At 42.0% G+C, this 25,183-nt stretch overlaps 2 protein-coding genes across 3 annotated transcripts in view; one reads left to right on the forward strand and one right to left on the reverse strand.

The window, feature by feature from the left end:
• Positions 1–205: 205 nt before the first annotated feature.
• The window catches only part of megf6 (multiple EGF like domains 6), a 35,322-nt gene continuing 10,344 nt past the window's right edge, over positions 206–25,183 (reverse strand). For both annotated transcript variants that reach the window (XM_052077892.1, XM_052077893.1), the window contains 16 exons: positions 24,942–25,181; positions 24,728–24,856; positions 22,501–22,629; positions 22,225–22,353; positions 17,668–17,802; positions 17,213–17,347; positions 15,905–16,033; positions 7,339–7,470; positions 6,977–7,105; positions 6,462–6,587; positions 4,293–4,421; positions 3,785–3,913; positions 3,554–3,682; positions 1,956–2,081; positions 1,750–1,872; positions 206–1,516 (listed from right to left, as the gene is read on the reverse strand). In XM_052077892.1, the coding sequence (XP_051933852.1) occupies positions 1,443–1,516; positions 1,750–1,872; positions 1,956–2,081; positions 3,554–3,682; positions 3,785–3,913; positions 4,293–4,421; positions 6,462–6,587; positions 6,977–7,105; positions 7,339–7,470; positions 15,905–16,033; positions 17,213–17,347; positions 17,668–17,802; positions 22,225–22,353; positions 22,501–22,629; positions 24,728–24,856; positions 24,942–25,181 (2,123 nt within the window). In that variant the 3' untranslated portion in view covers positions 206–1,442. The remainder of the gene's footprint in view (positions 1,517–1,749; positions 1,873–1,955; positions 2,082–3,553; positions 3,683–3,784; positions 3,914–4,292; positions 4,422–6,461; positions 6,588–6,976; positions 7,106–7,338; positions 7,471–15,904; positions 16,034–17,212; positions 17,348–17,667; positions 17,803–22,224; positions 22,354–22,500; positions 22,630–24,727; positions 24,857–24,941; positions 25,182–25,183) is intronic.
• On the forward strand, positions 18,409–22,138 carry LOC127608682 (EH domain-containing protein 2-like). The gene is made up of 6 exons (XM_052077910.1): positions 18,409–18,827; positions 18,918–19,094; positions 19,718–19,815; positions 20,178–20,590; positions 20,680–20,844; positions 21,395–22,138. The coding sequence occupies exons 1-6, from the start codon at positions 18,613–18,615 to the stop codon at positions 21,950–21,952; spliced, it is 1,626 nt and encodes a 541-aa protein (XP_051933870.1). The 5' UTR covers positions 18,409–18,612; the 3' UTR covers positions 21,953–22,138.

A 25,183-nucleotide genomic window follows, 5' to 3' on the forward strand; every position in this document is an offset into this window, starting at 1 on the left:
CCCCATCAGTCACCCTGGAGATGCTGGGATGCGTGCACATTTGGCACAGGCACCTGCCCGCCTCTGCTAGACCGCAACCACCTTTGGCTGACGGTAAAGGAAATGCTCCAGTGCACTTGAAAAATGTCGTATCTCTCCTTTCTCGCAAATCCATTGCACACAACACTGCGTTCCAATGCACACTTGAGAGATAATTCAAAGCAGGTCTTCACAATTTTCTTTATTGTTATTTTTGGGTTCATTGATCAACATATAGCCATCAATGAGACTTACACTTAGGACATACAATAGACACAATTACACAATTTTATCTAGTAAATACATGCCAACACACTATAGCACCACCAACTTGTAAGTAGGCAGAAAAAAAACAGAACAGTGGTAGAAGGCACCCCTGACACATAAATGCATTTTCGTGTTGAAATATTCTTTTGCAAAACAATGTCAATGCTTCAGGTGAATCAGAACAAATATTTACACCAGTCAATGTTATGATTTACCATCAGCAACAATCTTTACCAGCTGCTAATCCAGTTCTCACATGACCAAGAAATGCCATGCATGCACGTTTTGCCTGCAGTATTTTCTGCCACATTTACTGCAACAAAGAAGCCTTTGGTGAATTCATAATGCCCGCAGTTTGATTTACAAATTCTAACAATTGAAATAAATGAACAAAGATATCCTAAATATTTCAATGTGTGTATAAGGAGAGTTTTCTACAGTGAGAAAAAAGCAAATCCATTAAACAAAGGCAATCGGATACTGGTGAGATGTTTTTTGGGGGGTTAACACAAAATACAATGCAATAGTTTTGTATGAACAAATGTACAGAAATTGAGTCAGCCACCTGGACGTATATATGCAAATAGTGAGACGGTATACACCTTTGCCTTTACAAATATACAGGTATTCTGTATTACGCTGTAGGTAATTAGATAACAGCTTTACAAAAATACGAAACACCACACCTTGAAAAACGTGATTTTAAATGGGCAATTAACTTTTGCAGTAAACTTCTTTTTCAAATTTCTACTTCACCTGCAGATGCAAACTAAAAACTAACTCTGTAAATACTGTCTGTGCTAGAATTAATACATGCACACGGTCGCGGCGAGCCAATTACAGATGATTGGGTGAAAGGAGGGGTCCAGTCTGGAAAGACGATCACTCACTCAAAATGTGTTCATTCACTTACTTTATACGTTGAACACACATAAATGAAGCGCTTCCCCCTATAATGCCTTATAAAGGGATAAAGAGTCTTTAAAAGGGAACCGTTTGTGGTACTCTGAGGCTGGCTCACGAGTCAAGTTATTTGCTTGATAGTCTTGAACTCCAGGCTCAGTGATGGAAGACTACTTTCTGTCACACGATTCCAGACACCTTTACCTGTATGAAGCTTCCAAGAGCCAGCCAAGTCATGTGCTTCAATGTTGACGTTAATACGGTTTTACTGCCCGCTCTTTTTTCAGGACAGAAACATTCAGCTGTCCACGTGTTGGGTGAAGCGGTGCTGAAAGAGAAATAAGAAATCAGCGCAAATCGAAAATTCAAAACAAATGTTCTTTGAGGATGTAAAATGGAAGACAGACCAGAGGCTGACTCCACGCTGGGTGCACATTAAAATAACTGTCAAGGAGAAACACGTAGCAATCGAAAGAGACAGAGAGAGCCAGGGAGGCATGGTGTGTGTGTGTGTGTGTGTGTGTGTGTGTGTGTGTGTGTGTGTGTGTGTGTTATCTTCACCACAGGTGGGGCCCAGCCAGGTGAGTGGGGACTGACAGCGTCCATTCACCCCATCACAGCGCACCCCGTGGGAACACTGGCAAGACAGAGAGCAGTCTGGGCCAAATCGGTCCCCACTGCACTCTGAGAACAACAAGGGAAGCCAGAATGATGGAGGAAATCTTTATTTTCTAAATGCCTTGTCTGTTTTGATCAGTCGATTTTACCTTTTTCACACCTCCGCCCAGTCCTTCCTGGAGGACAGAGGCAACGTCCGGTAGATGGGTCACATGAGCCACCTGAACAGTCACATGACCTTTCACACTTTTGGCCAAACTGGCCGGCTTCACATCCTGAGAAGCAAAAAACAAAAACTATCTTTATTTCTTCAGAGAATGACCCCTGCTCACAGACATATATTCAAAATTTTACTAATTTATTTGAAAAACTTCACCTCAAAAAACAAAATGAAACTTTGGAGCCTCCACCATGTATACTGTCATGCAAGGCAACATGCTTACCATCCCGCATGACCGCGACATCCCTCTGCACATTTAGCTTTTACTTTGGCTTTTGTAGCGTTTTGTGACGCCTGTTCCAAACAATATGAGCCAGAAGGAAGATGCAAAAGCAGCGAGACTTCAAACATCATCATGCACGTCATCACTTACGCCAGTTGTTACTTTGTATTGGTTTACTATGACCAGTGATGAACATTTTTTTAATTTTGTAAGAATTAAGAATGCCAAAAAATGAGAAGTCTGAGATGCACCTGTGATTTTCCACATCATGACTTCATCATTTGTTGACAAGACTCAGCGTTTTTTTTTTGTTTTTTAAACGTCTTACTGTTAAAAATTCTTTTAATTTCATCAGTCATATTGTTACTAAGCTTTTATGATGGTGACAACAAATTGGAGCAAGACAAGTGTCCCAGAACACATTTTACGCATTACAGTACAAAAGTAGTAGTACCCACAAATGTATCATCATGACAAATAATTTTTGTTTCTTTTTTTAAACAGTTTTTTTGGTTTTGTTTTCTTTTTTTTTAACCGGAATGAATTCCACATTTTGTTCCTCAGACACAAACGCACACGTCGAGTCAACGATGTTTCTATGCTGTCTGTCCCTCCTGCCGTGTCTGAAGTGGCCATTTAAATGCTCACACGCCGTGTGAGATCCTTGCAAGCAGGCAGGAGGGCACCAGGATGGTCGAGGAATGCATTAAGCGGCGGGGAAACACATGTCTGTCATCAAATAACCAATCCATCTGCTCTCCCACCTTGCTCCAGGCCTGTCTGTCTCCCCTCAAAAACAACCCCACAGACATTTTGGAACTGTTCTCTTCATGCATGCTCACATCTGTCCATGCAGCATTACAAGTGGGGAATCCCAGTGGCCATATACTGGTAATTGTACTTTTTCACAGTAAAAAAAAAATAAATATATATAATAATTTTTAGATGGATAAAAATACTTCATTTTAAATTAGAGCGTAAGATGACAGCACACACCTCCACACATGTGCGAGCACACACACACCTTGGTTTGAGGTATAAGTAGTAATAACAGTGATTGTTGTTGTGTACACTGTACCTTACAGTATGCAGTATGTATAAAGTGAACGCTTAATTTATCATTTATTACCACAAACAGAAATTTTATTTCGTTTCACTGTTTTATGCAGAAAATAAGTCAACTGCTGACAAAAACAATATGGAAATACCAGTCTCGAAAGATGTTCATTCTTCTCTTTCTTGATATACTGCATGTGACTCACTAAATGTTTCAGAGACCCTTTGAAATTCAAACAAGTACTCACGGCTTTGGCACTGAGGCCCGTAGTAACCCGGAGAACACACGCATTGTCCTGTCACGTGATCGCAGGTCTGCCCGGGCTGACAGTCACATGTAAGGCCACAGTTGAAGCCAAAATATCCAGGCGGGCATTCTAGAAATGCAAGATATTATGTATTAGTTTAACGAAAGCAACTTTTAAGCTTTTACAATTATGCTGATAATGGAAAAAAATGAGCAAAAGGTGGTTGCATACTATGTTGACAGGTGTGGCCGTAGTACCCATTTGTACAGTTGCAGGTGCCAAAAAAGCGGTCACATGTCCCACCATTGAGGCAAGGACAGTCTTGAGAACAATTTTCACCATATTTTCCCTGTGAACAGACTACTCATGGACACGGATGACAGAACACATTACTGGCAGTCATTCAAACATTTGTTACACTACGTACATACAATGACACCTGATTTAAAGTAGCATGAAATGCAATCGGGGAATAATAATATGCATGTTTTACTTGGTGTAAAATTCAAAGCATCTATTGGGACTGCACAATATATCAAAAACATATGTTTCACATATGACAGGGACGACACATAATTGCATGCTTTTATCTGAATGACAAATCAGACGCAATCTTAAATGGGCATCGAATACAATGAGCCAACTTATTTTGGAGTATGAAAGCACATTTTGTTTTTCGTTAGAGTTGGAATATTCAACAACCATATCGCCTATCATGCAGGTGTATCGTAACTCTAACCTGTATCACATTCTGGTCCGGTCCAGCCAAGGCCACATTTGCATTTACCATCTTCAGGATCACACAGACCACCATTTTGACATCTGCATGTGTGTCGGCACTGCAGGCCATAACGCCCCCTGGGACACACTGGAGAAATATTGAGAAATTGTCAGGACATTGCAACAGCAATCAGAATCACAGCAATGTGACTGCACGACAACAAAATTAGTAAGGGCCGTATTTTCGTACACCGTCCAGAGTCAAGCCAAGTGTAACTGTTTTTGAGTTCGGAGTTTTCTTTCTTTTGGTATCTTGCGAGACGAAAATTGGGCGTAATGGGGTGTTTGCGACTGTGTCGCTGCTTTATTACATAAGTTTTACTGACATCCGATCGTTCTGTTGGCGTTTCCTTGGGCATAGCTTTATCTAGTGGATGCATTGTACATTGTGTCTTATAATGTGGTGCGTCCAATGTATGAAAACAATTACAAAATAGGCCATTCACTGAAGGTGCGCCTCATAATCCGGTGTGGAAAATACAGTAGTCTACTTTTTGGAAGCAAATTTGCGCCGGGGCAAAGGGGAAAGGTAGAAATGCTCAGTGAGGTGTGACACATCTACCAAATTCAGAAACACTAATCAATTGCCTTGGCAGGATAAGTATGACACACCCGTTTTTACGCCAAGCACAGGCCACTTTCTATTACCAAATTGTCAGATGATCCGAGGGCACGGCAACTTCATGCACCGGAATGCCCCGGGAAGCTCAACATGGCCCCAAGCACAGTAGACTAAACTTGCACTGGCATGAAAATGAAGTGACTCATTTGAATAAAAATATCATGACATGCTGGGCAATAACGTTCCATGTTTATGTAAAATATGCAAAAGATATCAGAAATGGACTTATTGTCTGCATATTTCAAGGACATGGGGACACGCAACACAAATCAGAAGACATTAAAACAATGCACCAACAATCGGAGAACAACATGAAGCACTTCTGCAAGCATTCAGAGACAACCCCTTTTTTGTTTATTTAATCAGCAGGTCATTAAAGAGAGGCAAAATAGTCCAATTTGGCACTGATATAAAGAATAATCATGTTTCTCTGGGCAATTTAGCTTGGGAAAACAACATGGAAGATGTCTTTGATTTCCATGTGTATTTATTTGCTTTTTTGCCAAGTCCAGTGACATGCAACACAGAAAACGAGCTGCTTATATGTCTCTGTAAACATTGAACAAGAGACATTTAAGAATTGGTGAATACACATGTGCAAGAGGATAAAGAAGTGGGTACAGAGTGCATCCTGGGCTGGAAACCCCCGTTTACAATCGCTCAAATGCTGATGAACCAGATTGCCTTCTGTTTCCCAGCAAAGCAGCCTGTACTCATTTGAGACCCAACACTAGAATGTGTTTCTTAAAGTCGATGTTTACTGAAGACACTGATAAAATATCCAAGTTCAAGGACTGACCAAGATCATCTGTGATACCAACTCACAGCCTGAACACATTTGTACATTTCTAAAAATGTTTCCCTTTAAAAGATAATTCATTTATGTTGTTTTACTGACTTGTCACTGACTTGTTAAAAGTGTTTTGGGATTCTCTTTTTTTTTAATAATGATGACACATGAATTGAAAAGGTGTAAATCACTTACTGTGTTCATAAAGAGGATTAAAGATGTTACATAATAATAGCCAATCAACACACATCTATAATGTTTTTTGTTTGTTTTTGTCTGCATGTATAAGAGTTTAAAAGTCACGCTTATACATAAAATACAGTACATATGTTAAGAGGAGTGTCTTTCGTTTGTTTGTTTGTTTTTTTTAAATTATATTTTGGGAAACATATTTTAAAAAACCTGCTCATGTAATTATTTGATATGCGTAATAGAGAACACTGGGCTCGGATTAGATTCGTTTTTGTACTTCTTCCTACTCCCTTTGAACATTTAAAATATTATCAACTCCGACATCCATTGATGATCTTTGCTTTCTTTCTTCCGATTTTAATTTTTATATATTGTAATGAAATCAGATACCACTGTTTAGATTTACAACATTGATGGTATAAAGTCATGTTCAATCTGGTCTTTGCATTAGGTAGAAGTACAAAAAGGTCGTGTGAGGATTCATTCTAAAAATCTCTTTGATCATTAGTGATGCCTTTCAGTACCTTGACAGGACTGTCCCATTTTGCCACTTGCACAGATACATCTTCCATTTATTGGGTGGCACTGACCCCCTTCTCCGCAAGAACACACTTTAGCACAGTCTGTGCCATAGTACCCACTTGGGCAGGCTGTAGGGGAGAAACGAGGAATTAGTCCGATGGTCAAGTGAAAAAGTTTTTTCAGTGCAGTCATCATCCCCAACTAATTTCACATTTTGAAAGCACAGAAGGGGGAGCGGTGTTAGGTTGCTTTTTGCTTTATCATGTGAGTCTATATGTCACAGTAGAAGTGTGGATGCGCTCTGATATGTCGGCTACCTTCCACAGACATGGTTACTCCTCCGTCAACTGTCCCGTGTGGTTTATTTTGAGTCATTCTGTGCATTCATATTACGCAAGAAGGAAGTCTACATTGTCACATGTCTGCGTTGCTTGTCTAAGAAGAAAACAGGGCGTATGGAAAATGGTAGACGGATAAATCAAGCAAAGAAATGAAGGTGTTAATGTAACAAACATACGTGAGCTGCAGTCAGCTCCGATGAAGCCCGGAGGACAGCGGCATGTCCCCGTTCGGAAGTCACAGCGGCCACCATTGAGACAACGGCATCGACACTTGCAGTTTGGTCCATAAGTGCCTGAGCGACATCCTAACGCAAAATAGCCAAAAATAATACGTGGAAGGAAACATATCAAGTCGGGATGATGTATTGTATGTACTGATTATCATAAAATGAGCTCAGATAGATGGATGGTTAAAAATATGGCCTGTGATTGAAGGACACTGATTCTCACAATGCAAGGCCATATAAAACTAAGGAATCCTTGAGCATTGCATTCCAATATTCAAGCAGAAATAAAGTGGTTTTAAAAGTGTACTTACGTAACTCACAACTTGTTCCATAGTAACCAGGTAAACAACTACAGTTCCCCGTAACTGGATGGCACTGCTCACGGTCTCCTGAACACTGGCATAGTTGACTACAGTTGTTCCCAAACATACCTGCAGCACAAGCTAACATAACACACATAAAAAACAAACAAACAAACCAATATCACCATTCAGCAAAAACTCAAGAGATATGATTAATATATGAAATGAATAAAGCAACACATAATGTGCAATGTACAAACCCCGTGCAAATTTAGATGACAAAAGCTTGAACATATTAAGCTGTGATTCCAAAGGTGTTCACTTTTACTTAACCCTTCATAAAACGTGTTTCCCCTCTAATTGAGTTATTACGTCACATGAATGGTGGGAAACGTTTTGAAATGATAAATACTGATCTCATTTTTTTAACACAAAACCTGGCATTTGAGCAAGGGACTAAAGACTTTTTATCCATCATACAATGTGTATTCAGCACACAATCAAGTCAGTTTATATTAAGTAAAAACAATACACATATATCTCCGGCCGTCTACGGGCAGTTGGCGGGGGACACCCTGAACCGGTTGCCAGCCAATCGCAGGGCACACAGAGACAAACAACCATCCGCGCTCACACTCACACCGAGGGATAATTTGGAGTGTTCAATTAGCCTGCCATGCAGATTTATGTTATGTGGGAGGAAACCGGAGTACCCGGAGAAAACCCACGCAGGCTCGGGGAGAACCTGCGAACTCCACACAGGAAGGCCAGAGCAATAGTCCCATCCTTGTTGCATTTAGTAAATGTCTCATGCTAAGACTGCTCTCAACAATGTAACCTCAACAGCACTGCCTTTTAACAGTAAAGTATGCACTGGCAAAAAAAAACAAAAAAAAACAATACAGTACTTTTAATCAGCTTATCTCATTGCCATTGACTGCGATATCTGTCTCATTATTCAGTGGGAACACTTTCCATTTGTTTTGATAGAATGTGATCAAGATTTAAAAACAAAAGCGCCCTTAGTGTACTCACATAACATCTCATCATTTTAAAAAAGTGCAAAAGCAACAGAAAGGGCTTTCAAATACTGCGTAGTGTGTCGTCAGAAATGTTCTCTCTCTTGCATTACTGGATTGTGCAAAAAAATATAGCGACTTTCAATCCTAACTGGTCACAAAAGTCATCGACATTCTCTGGTGCCCAAACCCAAATGGGGATAACGTTTTTTCACACACCCTTTCTCCATGCACACATTTGTGCATACAACAAGAATGAACGCAATCCTCCACACCATCAGTCATAGTGCATGAATCTGTGAACCCAACATGTTTGTGGGTGAGATCGCCGCCGCACTCAGTCAGGCAGCAGCAGGCAGCGTGGGGAACAGATAAGAAAGGACTCCAGACTAAAGAGGCAATTACGGAGCTGTCATTATGCATGTCTGCCTTCCAAAAGCCCTTATCCGCTGCTGAGGAGACAAAAACAATGCCTTCTGTTTTACTTGGCAACTGGTGTGTAACATTTATCAGATGTCTGGAGAGTATGTGCGGAGAGGAAGGGAGCTAAGGTGGTGTTGGGGGGTTGGCTGGTACATAAATGGTACGGAGTACAAGATGAAATATTACATCAAGTCGTGTAACTGTGCGCATTTGCTGCACAGCATTATCATGTAAAAACATTTTAGGCAAACGTGGTGCAGTAAGAAGCAACAAGAAGAAGCAACGACAATTGCCTTCCCAACAAGGAGTTGGGCAATAAAATTCTAGAAGTTGCCCCAGACAAATGGAGGAAAAGTGTGCTGTTGGCCATTTTCAAGGATAAGGGCAGCGTTGCGGGAACTATCGAGGAATCAAACAAAATTCCATCTGTGTGGACTGTAAGAGTGCAATTTGTGCTCAGCTTGCACTGGGCTGTAAAATGGGACCCTGAGCCTTGTACAACTTCAGGAAAGTGTTGGGCATTAGAAAAATAATAAACATTAAACTTGGAGTCCAGTAATCATTATTTAGATTGTACCTTGTGGAAAGAGTGTTGACTTCAACCGTGAAGCTAATTTCAAAAAGTGTGGATACAAGGTTTAAATTGCCTGATCGCTTCCTATTTAAACCTTACAAGAAATTTTTTCTACAAATCATTTTCCATATTCAGCTTTCATTCATTCATTCATCTTCCGAGCCGCTTGATCCTCACTAGGGTCGCGGGGGGTGCTGGAGCCTATCCCAGCTGTCTTCGGGCAGTAGGCGGGGGACACCCTGAATCGGTTGCCAGCCAATCACAGAGCACAGAGACGAACAACCAACCACGCTCACACTCACACCAAGGGACAATTTAGAGTGTTCAATCAGCCTGCCACGCATGTTTTTGGAATGTGGGAGGAAACCGGAGCACCCGGAGAAAACCCACGCAGGCCCGGGGAGAACATGCAAACTCCACACAGGGAGGCTGGAGCTGGAATCGAACCCGGTACCTCTGCACTGTGAAGCCGACGTGCTAACCACTGGACTACGCATTCAGCTTGTTTCGTCCAAATATATTTTCCTTGTCTTTCTTATTTTTCTCATTTTACTCTCGCCGAGTTCAGCAGGGCATCCGCAGTTCCCCGTCTCATGACAACATGACACACCAGCCTCACACAGGAAGCACGAAAGAACCCCAAGAAACAAGCCGGGTGTTCACTTACACATGCAAATACAAATGTGTCTGAATTAATTTTCAATTTCCTCATTGTTTTCCACAATTACGTTTGTCACACTTGGCTCCTGTCCAGCCGGGCTCACATTGGGGCTCACACTACAGTATATGGACACAATCACACTCATGCTCGCAGGCCTCACTAAATAAACTACCGGTACAACCTTCAAGACAAAACAGACGCACTCATTTGTAATCAAAATGCAAAAGCGCTTTTTTCACATTTCTTTTGCGCTTACTCAGTCAGCACCTAATGCACAACTTGCTCCGACACAAGCAGAAAAAGCACAAGTTTACAATGAAGAACGAAACCTAAATGAGAGAGACGCGACTGGTGACAAATGAATAAGCACACTCATGATGAATTTTTGTATATATATACCTGTATATACACAGTAAATATGAAAAAGACTCTTAAGACATACTGATGGAGTGTTATTAATATACAATAACAACAATATACACATTATAAATCCTAAAGGGTAACTGCATTGCTTTCTTTTTACATGTGTCCGTGAAACCTTCACTACTATGTGACGCCATGTAAGGAGTTGCATCGATTTGCCACTTCGATGCACTTTACGAAATATGAATTAACTGTTTTATTTCGATTTTGGGGGAAAATAACGAAAGACCATGAAAAACAAACAAACAAACAAAAAAGGAGGCAATTTAAAGGCTTAAAATATTTCACATGTGCATCACTATACTTTGCCAGACGTCAGAACAGACCTTGATTTGCTCCAAGATATCTTGGCTCCTTTGCTTAAAAATACCCCGTTGCCAAAATGTTTTTGCTAATGTCTCATTCTAGGGATAATTGTGTGTCAAGAGAGGATGTTCAGCAGCGAGGCCCTCCCTCACACCCCATTTTAATGATGTGGCTTCCTTTACCCAGAATGCAATGAGGTCCTGCCCAGCCAGTGAAGCATTGGCATACTCCTGTGATGTGGTGGCAACGGGCACCATTCTGGGACTCACACATCTGGCCACAGTCAAGACCGTAAAAGGTGTCCAGGCACACTGTGGGTCCAGTTCAAACATCAAAACAGCCAGAGTTTGCAAATTCACAAACAAAAAAGGATGATTTTTTTGTTCTTTTTTTCTTATTTGGCTTTTCCGCTACATGTCTTCACTGTCACATCAGCAAGTGAAAATGGCAAAATCAAATGTCAGTGTTTATTTGAATTTATACAACATCGACATTCATTAAGTGAGTTGATGTTGCGCACGTGTGGTGAATCGGGGACACATCAAAGTCAGCAGCAGCTCAGAGGCCGTTCCCTTTTTAGGGGCCAGAGACCCCATAATTTGAGCACCTGCTGAGTCCGCAGGCCCCACCAATGCACAACTAAACAGAACCAGGCTCCTGCGCCCACTTACGGCATGACAGTCTGTTGCTTGGTGGAAGCGTCTGGTTCTCATTGTCCAATCGGCAGACGCTGATTGTTCAAGAGTGTGTAGTTGGTCGACAAAAATATTTGCGCACAGTACTGTCAGTGGTAACACGAACATTTCCAATAAAATGAGATTTGTGTGTTATTGTAACAGACCTTGAAATATCAAAACCTACAATCTGAGAGCAGCTTTCATACTGTAGAATATAATATGGTATAGACTGTCACACATGCAGTGTCATTAACAGTTGGAGGATGCCTTGTGGGATACTTGTGGGCAATTTCAGTTGGCTATTGAGTATGTTTTCCATCCATCCATCCATTTTCTAATCCGCTCTATCCACAGGGCGTGCCGCAGCCTATCCCAACTGTCTTCAGGCAGGAGACGCGGGACACCCTGAACCGGTTGCCAGCCAATCACAGGGCTCACATAGACGAACAACCATACGTGCTCACACTCACACCTAGGGACAATTTAGAGTGTTCAATCAGCCTGCCACGGATGTTTTTGGAATTTGGGAGGAAACCGGAGCACCCGGAAAAAACCTACTCAAGCACCGGGAGAACAGGCAAACCCCACACAGGAAGGCCGTAGCCGGAATCGAAAATTCATCCTCTGCGCTGTGAAGCGGATGTGCTAACCACTTGACGACCGTGCTGCCCTGAGGGCTCTCAATGACTGAACTTTTTTCGTTCATCTAAAAAAATAAAACGAAATAAAATAAAATCAGGCGGCCCGGTAGCCCAGTGGTTAGCACGTCGGCTTCACAGTGCAGAGGTGCCGGGTTCGATTCCAGCTCCGGCCTCCCTGTGTGGAGTTTGCATGTTCTCCCCGGGCCTGCGTGGGTTTTCTCCGGGTGCTCCGGTTTCCTCCCACATTCCAAAAACATGCGTGGCAGGCTGATTGAACACTCTAAATTGTCCCTAGGTGTGAGTGTGAGTGCGAATGGTTGTTCGTTTCTGTGTGCCCTGCGATTGGCTGGCAACCGATTCAGGGTGTCCCCCGCCTACTGCCCGAAGACAGCTGGGATAGGCTCCAGCACCCCACGCGACCCTAGTGAGGATCAAGCGGCTCGGAAGATGAATGAATGAATGAATAAAATCAACTTCAGCTGAGTTGATTTGTGTTGGTGCATATAAAAGGTGCAAATGCAGCACAAAATTAATGTGGTCATATTAAAATATATTCCCTAAATGTTTCCATGAATAATGACTCTTAAAATATGCCAGAAATTTGGCATCTATGAATGTGTACAATCGGCTTTCAAATGTTTAGCATTGGAAGAGGTCTGTGACTTGGTGCCCGCTGAGCTCCATTTTACTTCCATATATATTTATAAAGTCTGAACCAAAAAGTTTTTTTTTTCAATAGACCACCTCTTCTTTCCATAAGGGAATCAGTGGACCATGTAACCAAAGGAAGCCACAAACTGGGGCGCACCAGAAATGTTAACTTTTGGCGGTTTCATATGCTGAGGGTGTTTCCCTTTGGTTTTTACATCACTTCCTCCTCCTTCTGATGTTGTCCACTCGTCCCTTCAACCCTCAGCCTCAATGTGAGCAAAGTACATATCCTTTCAGGCATGCCCATCACCGTGTTCCCACGCTGACAGCATGACGTCTTGGCGTGCAACGGCAGTGGTTCAGCTGTGATGTCGTTAAAACCGGCCCACTGAGGATGCCGTCACCATAAATGAGCTCCACGGCAACACTGTTTCAAAAGTACTTGTTCTTGTCTCGTGTTTACTTTTACTGAAGTTTGTGGTACCATGGCTATGTACATGCCTTTTTGTCAGATGCCGTATTTTTAGGAGAGCCTGCTCTTACAAGAATTTAGTTCAAAGGGAAATCACACTAATGAGACCCACTCTTTTGGCATGACGGAAAAAATGCTTTCTTTTTATTGATGGTTTAATGTTTCCGAATCCAAATTGCCTCAGAAACTACGATCTACAAATGTGTGGGGGGGTTTTGTGGCAACATTTTCAGCAGAGCTGATTTATATCGCATTTGCACAGAACTAGAATAGCGCTTAACTGAGTTGAACGAGTTCTAGCACAAGCCAAAACGGATCCGATAGAATTCTGATCCTTAACTCATTCACTACCAAAGACGTTTTTAAACGTCTTTTCAGACTTGGTCCAGAATTGGCTGGTACTGAATGAGTTAAGATGTCCTACAACAAGGCACTGCAATCCCCTCGACACGCTAAAAGCAAGAGACACCACCTACTACTGGAGTGACTCAAATCTATACTGTCAATTGATGCAATGTAACTTATGGTTTATTTATACCAATAGGGAGTGAGTAGCTTTCATATTAACCACAGAAGCCTGTGCACAGTCTGCTGGTACTTGTTAGTTTAGGACCATCCCACTTCCTCTCTCAAAGTTTATAGGTAGGCATAGAAGAAATGGTCCACAATGACTAGCGCGCACACACTGTGTCATCACTGAAAGACTCCATCTCTGGGATAAATGAGCTCTTTAAGATGGGTGGATTATTTCCAGATCCCTGCTTGTGGAAGAAAGAGGGCTGTCAGCCCATAAAGAAGGTCCACACAGGACCACACAGTCGGAAAGAAGAGACCACAGAAAGGGAATGGATGGACAGAGAATAGAATCGAACTTCCTGGTGTCATTTACACTCAAGGAAGTCAGCAATGACAATGAGCCAGTGTGACAGTGGAAGAACAGCGCTATTTACAACAAACACAAACTATTTTGGAATATGACACCAAAGTTGTAAAAGTAAGCGACATCTCGGACCAATGTCAGCATAACAGCCCGCTTCCATTGAAAAAAGAAATATGCCTGAAATGTTAAGCAGTCCCAAGATCCCATAAAGGCTCACTCAGCGAAACAAATGTTTCTGCCGTAGTCATGAATCTCATTATTGAATCATGTGTGTGAACTAAAATATCCCACTGAAAGGGAAAGCCACATATCTTTCTATTTTGATTCTAGGAAATAAAATACCCAATGAGATCTGGTACATCTCACAGCACAGGCCTTTTTCTGATTTCTCCTGAAGGGAGAGGCCTGGCACCACTGAGAAACTGAACACCTCAACTTGAGAGGAAAGGGCCTACAGAAAACAGAACCGAGATAGAATGATCGGCTTATTTCCACAGTAAGGTCCAATCAGAGTGACGTGAATCATGAGAATGTTATGACTAGGGACAAGAGGCTCTGCTCTCTTGAGGAATGGCCATGATTTTAAGGGCAATACTGCTACTTCTGAGGTGGTACCGAGCTTTGAGCCTCATGGAACACTTACAGTAAAGATTATTCAAAAGATCATCATTGAATTAAGACTAACAAATGGCATCAACCTGCCTGATTTCCCCGTGGACTGGGTGACTAAATAAAGGGAAATAAATGAATACAATATAAATAATTATGTACGGTCTAAGACACAATACATATTGCATTATGGAATTTGTGGGGTTTTGTAATGGTTTTGCCACTGACAAAAGTGGACGTGATTTTTTTTTGTGTGCGTGTTGTTTTTATAATCCATTTTGTGTTGTGTTTATTATTTTACTTTATGTTAACTGTTTTGTTAAGCACTTTGTTACAGCTGCCGCTGTTGTGAAAGCGCTATACAGTATAAATCAGCATGTATTGTATTGTATTGTAAGACACCAGAAAACTAGACCTGCAGCGCACTCTGCTGGAATAATATATTATTGTTGTTAAAAGGGCCCTGACTTTTCCACCTCGGGTTTACACCGTTACTTCACCAATTACTGATTATCAGTAGGTTCAATATCTTGCTCAAGGACACTTCAACATGGTTGCAATGTCCGGGGACCAAACCACCAACTTCTTTCCAAAGTTTGTGAATGAACCTTCGAGAAAAGCTGATGTGACGAAAGAAAAACACACGGTGGCAGCAGTCGCTGCCTAAACCTCATACTGTACTGTCGGGATCGGCATGTCTAACTTACTTGACAAAAAATAAATGCGTAGTGCTTTATTGTAACCAATGAATCTTACAAAACACTGAGACTTTCTTAAAGGGGAAGTCCACCCAAAATAGTACTTTACAGTATTATGGCTTACGTGTCTCCACTAGTCTGAGAACACAGTATGGCTCACCTTCAGAAAACAGTTGAGCCGTGATAGCTCGTTACCCGAGCCCTGAACAACTGTGAAATAATTTTCAGTCGCCCAAAAGTGGCAAGATGGCCGCCCCTTGAGCTGGGCAAAAAACAGGTGAATTTTGCTGCTTAGCTCATATTCCATAGTAATCAGAATACTGTGTTTAGACTAGCAGAAGTAGTTCGGACATATTCTTGTGAAGAAGAATTTTGGGTTGACTTCCCCTTTAGATTTACACATTTTAATTCTGTCGATCTTCATTTGGGCCATTTATACTCTTCATTGAGGTGTGTGTTTTATAAAGTACTGTTTTGCATTGAATTGCTGCGAAATTTCAACCTGGGGTCAACTATATTTTGTGATTCTGCATTTTCTTACGTGATGCACAGTCATGGCCGCTCCTTCCGGGCGGACAGACACATTGGCCGGTTTGTGGGTCACAAGCAGCATCAGGGTGACAGGAGCAGCTCAGTAGACAGCCGGGTCCATGGTAGCCAGGAGGACACACTGTAGTCAATGTAAAATGCACATGTTTTTGTCTTTAATGTAATATTATATATATTACATTTTTTATAATATAATATAATATTCTGAACAAAGTTTAAAAATCAGACTTCGGTTAATGATGATGATGACTTCACCACTTTAATGTCTTCTTTAAGACATGCATGATCAACATAGTACAGTGTAAGATCATAATCATTAGCATTCATTGGGGGGGGGGGGGGGGGGATATAATCCAAGAGTTTCAAATGGGGCCAATTTTTGCATAACGACAAGTGGTATCTATAATAATAGACAATAGTTGATTTTTTTTTTTACGTGAGAGAGCGGACAGAAAAAAGTCATTCTTGTAATGTTTGTCCCCAAGGCCCAGTTCTAAATAGATTTTGGAGAATGGATGGGATCAAAGTACTGTTCAAAACCAAAACAAGAGCTCATAACACCCGCATGAGTATTTTTACAAGAATATGAATCCGCAGTTACAGGTGGCACAAATATTAACTTGTGCATATGAGATTACTGTTATAGCTGGTTAATGCATAACTTTGTCCTGAAATCTGATTCAACAGCACAAAGAAGCAACACATAGTGTACATACAGGGCAACATTGAATAAAAATAGAGTGCTGATCTTTCAATGATGTATTCTTGTGGTCAAATATAATTTGGCAATAAAACAGGACAGTGTTGTCTAGTACAAAATAAGTAAAGTTAATGGGTCAACAGAACCTTTATAGTCTTACTCAAACACTTTGAAAAACACTCCTTTTTATAGTTATGATGACATCCATAATGGAGCACATATTTATACAAGCATTTAGGTATGCGGACATTAACCACACTTGTGGACACACTCTTGAGCAATATATGCTTTCTTCCATTAAGTATTCTTACAGTTATGCGGCACTCTTGATCATGAATAAAACCCACAGGGGGCGCTGTAACAATTCTCTTTTCTCTTTTTTTTTTTTTAATTCAAACTTTTGAGCCAGCAACACTCTTGATCATGAATAAAAACCACAGGGGGCGCTGTAGCAATTCTCTTTTCTCTTTTTTTTTTAATTCAAACTTTTGAGCCAGATGTTCAAGGCAAAACAGTTAGCACAAAGATCACATTTCTGTTTATCAATCGTGATACTATTTTAGTTTGGTTCAGAAAAATGCTGAAGTTTGTTTGTCTCACCCAGCTGACATCCCTTCCCACTAAGGCCTGCAGGGCATTGCTGGCTGCACTCCCCAGTCTTGGGGTCACATAACCCCGTACTTGGGCAGTCGCAAGGCTGCTCACAACCAGCGCCAAAGAAGCCGGGCTCACATTCTACAGTGGGACACACAAACACGTAGCGGTACATATAAAGCGGAGAACGGTTTGTCGTTTCTCAAAATGCCATTTCAGAACAGTACACTGTCTTTCAGATGCGAGTGCGACTGACACTCTGCAACTGTGAAATAAAGTGGATCTTTTTGACACTTCACAATGAAAAGATGATCAAGTAATGTGCTGGAATTTAGGCGATTGGACATGTGAAAGTTATTCCTGTGGCCCTAATGAAGCATGCCTCCAGCTATGCCGATTTTGCTGCTGTGGCCTAACAAAATAATTACATTGAGATCAGTTTTCCTGCGAAGGGATTATACCTTTCTCACATTGTGAGCCATGGTATGCAGGCTTACAGATACAGCTCCCCATCTTGGGGTCGCAGCCAGTGGAATGTTCTCGAATACAGTCACATTCCTCCGAACAGCCAGAGCCGTGCGTCCACCTGGGACAAGCTGAGGAGTAGAAGACAAGCGCAAGTAAAATCTCAGTTTGGAGGATTTCAAGTGTCATAGAGCTTCTTCGATGGTGTTTGCCAACCAAACTGTAACTATTGGTTATTTTGCTCGTGGTTTGTTTGGATGGTTTCACCCGTTTTTCACGCTGACATTAAACTGTAACTGATTCTTAGCATACTGTTAAGAGACAATCCAACTGAGTGGGAACTGCTGGCGAAGGTAGCAAAAGGGCCGGTTTTCATCAGGATTTGTTCAAGGTCACGAGTTTGTCGCACAAAAATCTTCAACCTGTTCAAAATTCTCTTGCGACAAGTAAAGTGTAGGCAAACGTCTGGCAACCGTTTGGTGATCATTTGCGACCTTGAACGAACCCTGACGACAATGCAACATTCGAAAACGCTGATAATTGTTCACAGGTCAGCGCAGTTGAATTGAAACAATGCTTTCTTTGTGTAGATATTGTTTAAAATGTGTGGATATATATGCATGATAAATGTGCATGGAAACATCCATAATCATTGTTCGGGTTGTTAAATTTTCATGCAAACTGCCAAGACTGTCCCAAAGGCAGCAGCAAAAACTCCACTCCACCCTTGTCCTGCTTGACAGAGGCTTTGTGTGAGGTGCAGCTGGAGTCTCTGTCTGGTTACACCCTCCAAATGTCGCGCTGCAGGATGGAGCAAGCAGCTGGGGGAATCTGACAATATTTGTCAAGCACATTCTTCCATCATTTTGTTTCGTGCTTGGTAAGACTGAGCCTTTCATACGGGGGAAAAAAAAAGAACTCTGTAAGAAGTCGTCTTCACGATGTCTCGTCGGAGAGGCAATCCTAAAACATTCGGGGGTGTCGACATGGTGACAGAGGAGCTAAGGAATCTTTACTACAAAAGACTGCTGCCGATAGAGAAGTACTATTCCTTCCATCACTACCACTCTCCAGGCTATGAGGATGCGGACTTTGACAACAAACCAATGGTGCTGGTGATGGGCCAGTACTCAACAGGAAAGACAACGTTCATCAGGTAATAACATTTGGCTACATTCTGATGCAATTCAACAGTATCCATCGGAATCTACAGAAAAGCACATTCCGGTGCCATGTGTGCGTTCAGATATCTCATCGAACAAGACTTTCTGGGTAGCAGAGTGGGACCGGAGCCAACCACCGACTGCTTCACAGCCTTGATGTACGGAGAGGTGGAGGGAATCACACCAGGGAATGCCCTCACCATGGATACCCAAAAACCATTTCGCCACCTTGACCCTTTTGGGAATACTTTTCTGAACAGGTGATGGGAAGCGAGAGATAAGGAGATGGAGGAGGGAGGGCGTTATAATTTGTGATCATCAACTTTGCATTGAGCTATGTTAACGATCCATAATATTGCCAGGGGCAGTCGTGTGTACATGCTGAGCGGTCAAGCATTCATGTTGATGATATTCTGCAAAAAACAAAAACAAACGGTTCAATAGACAAACTTATTTATTGGATATATATGGCTTTCTCCTTGCAAAGATCCAAGTCGAATCATCGTAAGATGCTGCATATACACTTGGTATCCGCGGATCGATGTGATTAACAGTACTCGACTTAACTCTTTGGAATTTTCACTTGGCAACAGCATCTCATCATACTTTGATCCTCTCCTCTTTCATCTCAAACTGCTTCAAACAACAAAGCGTGTGACGGAAAAGTGGTTAGGACTGCACGACTGTCCGTGTTTTATGTTATGTGTTGTGTTTATATTTTACTTTATGTTAACTGTTTTGTAAAGCGCTTTGTTACAGCTGCCGCTGTTGTGAAAGCGCTATATAAATCAGCATGTATTGTATTGTATTGTATTGTATTCACATGCCGTTTGAAGAAAGATGCCTTTCTCGTAGTAAAAAATGTCGAATCATTCATCTGCAGATTTCAGTGTGTGCAGATGCCCAATCAGGTCCTCGAGAGTATCAGTATCATCGATACACCGGGCATCTTAACTGCAGCGAGGAAAAAACTAAGCAGAGGTGAGTTAAGATACTAAATAATGCTGCTCACACTACATATCCAGTTTGTATTAAAATGAGAGTCGAAGCAGATGAGGCAAAGTAGGAATTTGAATGATGCAATACTTAATCAAATGCAGTTGATTCGTGAGCACGGCAGATGAGAACAATTTCACAGAGTTGGAAGGGGATCGGCAGAAAGTACCAAAGCTGCCTCTGCTTTACTTTCTTGACGCATTCATCTATGGGTGTAGCTGGAATAGCTTGCGAACAGTGAGGGGCCGCTGGGATGTGTTACATATTTCTCCCTGCTCCTTGAGGCACAGGGGCAGAGGCCATTAGCATCAATGTTAATCGAAACCCTCTGCTCCTTGTCCTATAAGGCTACGACTTCCCAGCAGTGCTGCGCTGGTTTGCTGAGCGTGTGGATCGGATCATCTTGCTGTTCGACGCGCACAAGCTTGAGTTTTCGGATGAGCTCACTCGGGCCTTTGGGGCTCTTTTTGGCTACGAGGACAAGTTACGTGTGGTTCTGAATAAGGCTGACAGTGTGGATTCGCAGCAGCTCATGAGAGTATATGGCGCCCTCATGTGGTCACTGGGGAAAGTTTTTAGAACCCCTGAAATTTTGCGAGTTTATATCGGATCCTTTTGGTCAGAGCCAAGACGGATGTGTGACCACTACCAACTGATAGACTTGGAGGAGGAGGATCTGTTGACCGACCTAAGAAACCTCCCACACAATGCTGCTGTGAGAAAACTGAATGATCTGGTGAAGAGAGCACGACTTGTGAGGGTAAAATATCCAACGGGAAAACACATTCAGCGATTCTCAGTCAGAGTTGATCTTGTTGTATTTGATATGTGCTTTGTCGCTCGCTATAGGCTCATGCACACATCATCGGTTATCTGAAGCAGGAGATGCCGACTATTTTCTGCAAAGAGAACAAGAAGCACAATCTGATCTACGAGCTTCCAGTCATTTTCACCAAGATCCAGCAGCGACACAGAGTTCCAGCAGGAGATTTCCCCGATTGCACCAAGATGCAGGTCACACTGAAATGCTGGATTAAGAGCTCTTAAGAGGCCAACCATTTAAGGAATGGCTGTCATCCAGAAGCTAATTGTGCCATTCATGACCTTCACATAAGCTTAAAACGAACCTAAAGCCGGTCAGCTATGAAATGCATTTGGAATATTTGCTTGTGAAAGGCGTTGGCGACAACAACTGAAAGCAGTTGTCATGATAGCCAAAATGCATGAAGCATAACAAGCTTGCTTTATCCAATAATGAACTTATTTGGAACTGAATATTCTCAGATATAGTGCGGAATACTATCAAATCACAACCAAATACTCATCATTCCATTCATGCAGGTATTGTTATTATCATTAAATTAAATATTAGGCATTAAATATTATCCTTTTTTATAACACGTGGGATTTCATCAAGCATATGGCTTGATGAAATCCAAAAGTGCATGCATGATATGATTCTAAGATGAAGTCCTACGCGTTGCATCTTGTTGGCTTCTCCGATCATTATTTTTATCCCCTTTAAATATGATCTGACTCATCATTTACAATTTTGCTTTTTCAGGAGCAACTTCTGAGTCAAAACTTCTCAAAGTTCAAGAAACTGAAACCAAGTCTGATGGCTTCACTTGAAAAACTCCTAAACACTGACATAGCTAACCTGGTTCCCCTACTTCAGCAACAAGAACTTGTAAATAAATCCCTCCCCGGAGTTCTAGATGGCGAATTCCTGGGAACGTTCAGGCGCGAGCATTACAAGAGGCATCCCTTCAAGGAAATCCAAGATGACGATGACGGTGAACAAGATTCCATTGAGTGGATAGTGGAGAGACACAAGCCAAAGTACGATGAGATCTTCTACAACCTCAGCCCGAATGAAGGCAAACTTAGTGGAGCCAAAGTCAAAGAATGGATGACAACAACACTCCTGCCAAATTCTGTGCTTGCTCATATTTGGAGGCTGTCAGACATTGATGCAGATGGTATGTTGGACAATGAGGAGTTCGCACTGGCTGTCCATCTTATCGAAGGAAAACTGGAGGGCCATTGGCTTCCGCGTGAGCTGCCCTCTCACCTGCTACCTCCTTCAAAACGACTAAATATGACTGATGAAGAGATCTGAATTGACATGCAGTATGGGGCAATAATTAAGTGCATCATTTGTACAGATTGTCCAAAAAAAAAACATACGCAAAGACAGTTTTCTTCACTTTGAGCAATATATACAGAATTGTGAATTCATTTTATGTGACACGGTCGTAATACTTTGGTGTTAAAGCTGCAATTAAAAGATAACGTCTATGAGTAATATTTCATTGCTTTCGATGAGCGTGATCAGCGCCTTGAAAATGGCGGCACTAAAAATCGACACCATAAAATGAAGTTGGTACTCACGCAGATGACAGCGTCGACCATATAATCCTGGGGAACACAAGCAAGCGCCATATAAACGATGGCAGTGTCCATTGTTGGGACAGTTGCACTTCATCATGCAATCACTTCCAAAATAGCCCCTCGGACAACCTGAAAATATGAATGATAACTGAGAACATTGGTCATAATCAAAGGCCAACATTTTATTGAGAATTCAATAAAACGGAATTTTATGTGATGGAAAAGATCTTTTGTTTGGTGCAGATGTGTGTGAATTTGTGGCCAAATAATACAAACCAGCCTCGCAGAGTAGACCTTGTACCCCCGGCGGGCACAAGCACTTCCCAGACACGGGGTCACACGTGCCTCCATTCTTACACTGGCACAGACTGTTACAATGAGGCCCATAAGTGCCCTGTGGACAAGCTGGAAAATAACGTGGGTCTTGAGTAAAATACATTGTCAACATTGGGTAACGTTATGACACTGCTTATGTTGGCTTATATGTAAGGTTTTACAAAGGACTTTGTGGACTGGTGCCAGCAGAATCTCCTCCAGATCAACCCTAGGAAAACTAAGGAGTTGGTTGTGGATTTCTGCAGGAAAAAGTCCTCACCAGCACCGATGAACATCCAGGGTATGGACATAGAGAGGGTGACCTCCTACAAGTACCTTGGTGTTCTTCTGAACGACAAACTGGACTGGTCTACAAACACGGACACCCTGATTAGGAAAGGACAGAGCCGACTCTTCCTACTCAGGAAACTGAGGTCTTTTGGGGTTCAGGGGTCACTCCTTAAGACCTTCTATAACTCGGTGGTGGCCTCGGCCATCCATTATGGCATTGTCTGCTGGTCAGGCAGCATCTCAGCCCGGGACAGAAAGAGACTGGAGCGACTGGTCAGGAAGGCCAGTTCTGTCCTGGGTTGCTCCCTTGAAGAATGAAGAAGAATGCTAACTAAGCTAAAAGCTATGATGGCCAGTCCCTCCCACCCCCTCCAGCCCGCCCTGACAGCACTTGGTAGCTCCTTCAGCCAGAGACTGTTACACCCGCGCTGCAAGAAGGAGAGATACCGACGCTCGTTCCTACCGACTGCTGTCAGGCTGATGAATAAAAAATAACAATCATAATAATAATAATAATTAAATGATGTGAAGGAAAATTGTAAATAGTACTGCGATTTATCCATTTGTGTTCATATTGCATTTAATTGAAAGATGTTTGTTGTTTTTTTTCTCTTTCTTCTTTCTTCTTTCTAAATACATTCTTGCTGCTGGAGGCTGTAAATTTCCCCAGTGTGGGACGAATAAAGGATATCTTATCTTATCTTAAATACCGGACAATTCAAAGTACTATCCATTCGCAATCAAAATGGACTTTTATGGTCTCATTTTTGGTTGCTGCTGTCTTGTTTGTTGATTAGCTGGCGAGGATTACGCATAAAGTGCATAAAGTGTCCAGTGACTGCGCATCCAAGCGGCGCCAGGCGCATTGGGAGTGTGTATTCTGTAGAAAATGCGACGTTCTAATGGACTTATCCCACATGACTTTCCCTTCATGAGAACCAGCATGACTCGGGTTCACAGCAGACACAGCCATTAGTCACAGGAGCGCACGGGAAGAGTGGACCCTTGGTTCTTAAACCCGACAATGAACATCCTTGGACTCCGGCCTGCTGAGGGCCCTGGCCTTGGAAGGTAGCTTACAGATTGATTCGCCTGGTGCTTTTTTATTCAGGAGTCCATAAACAATGATCCAACCTACGCAGAAGAGCTGACAGGTTTTGATATATGACCCTGGATTGATGCAAGCAGGAGGCTATCTCTGTCTAAAACTGGTCTACGCTTCTATAGGTAGCGCAAATAGAACTAACAGATGGATTTTCCCTCGAGGTGGGAAAAATGATGGTTTTGTGAGTCTGCGTGTGTACGTGTACATATTCATGGCCAAAAATAACTAGTTAAAAGATAAACGATAGTTCGTCTGGCAAACAGACTGCATATTCTTTCGCCGCTGCTGTTCTGCGTGAACTCCCCAAAGAGTCTCTCTTAATCACAAAAGTGAACACTGTCAATAAAAAAGTAACTTTTTAACCATTTTGACGTTTCATTGAGAATCAAATCCGAATTTGGATCGGGACCAAACTGTACATTGTTGTGACTTTATGAATGTGAATTATGCCATTCGTCGTCATATATTACTTACTCATATATTACTTTGAAAGAAGTTGTTTTCAAATCAAAATGTCTCACATTGAGTTAAGTCATGTCAACTTTTTATGACTTCTTCGTTGGTACCCTGCTGCATCCGTTTCATAATTTAGTGAAAATCAATTAGTTGCGAACAAACAGGTAAAAACAAAACCATTGGTCGACGATGTTGAAGCTTTTGTATCGCACAAATGAAGGCAAATCTCTTTAAAGCATTTTGGAAACTAAGGATCAGACTGCCAAGCGTATGTGATGCAAAAAGCAGATGCGACATGCACTCTACATTCCGAATACAAAAAACTGTTGAACTTACTCTCATTGCAGATGATGCCAGCCCATCCAGGTGAACATTCGCAGCGGTCTTTATTTTCACCACAATCTCCATTGACGCAATCTTCACATCGCCAACTGCAGTCTTCCCCAAAAGAATTGTCCAGACACACTGTCAAGAATGAAAAATAAAAATAAAGACGCTGTCAGAAAGGTTGAGCACTATCGGTGGAGAGTTGATAATGCTTTTGTTGTACCGATTTGGGTGTCCAATCGAAATTCTTCTGGACTTTTTATGAAGCTTTCAAACACTTCATCAGAGTCGCCAGCATCGTTATCTTCATGATCGCCGTCGTACGGGGAACGTAATGCTGCCGTGTAATGGAGAAGCTGGGGAACGTTACGGAAGAGGAGCTCTGGAAACCTCGAGACTTCCGTCTGCTCTGCATCTTCTTCTTCCTCCTCCTCATCTTCCTCCAACTCTGCGCTATACAAAGCT

This window comes from Hippocampus zosterae, chromosome 10, assembly GCF_025434085.1.
Source record: "Hippocampus zosterae strain Florida chromosome 10, ASM2543408v3, whole genome shotgun sequence".
Lineage (NCBI taxonomy): Eukaryota > Metazoa > Chordata > Actinopteri > Syngnathiformes > Syngnathidae > Hippocampus > Hippocampus zosterae.

Coding starts and splice junctions, on each gene's coding strand:
- LOC127608682 (XM_052077910.1), top strand. CDS start 18,613: ATGTCTCGTCGGAGAGGCAATCCTAAAACATTCGGGGGTGTCGACATG. Junction 18,828..18,917: donor GGAAAGACAACGTTCATCAG/GTAATAACATTT, acceptor GTGTGCGTTCAG/ATATCTCATCGAACAAGACT. Junction 19,816..20,177: donor GAGGAAAAAACTAAGCAGAG/GTGAGTTAAGAT, acceptor TTGTCCTATAAG/GCTACGACTTCCCAGCAGTG.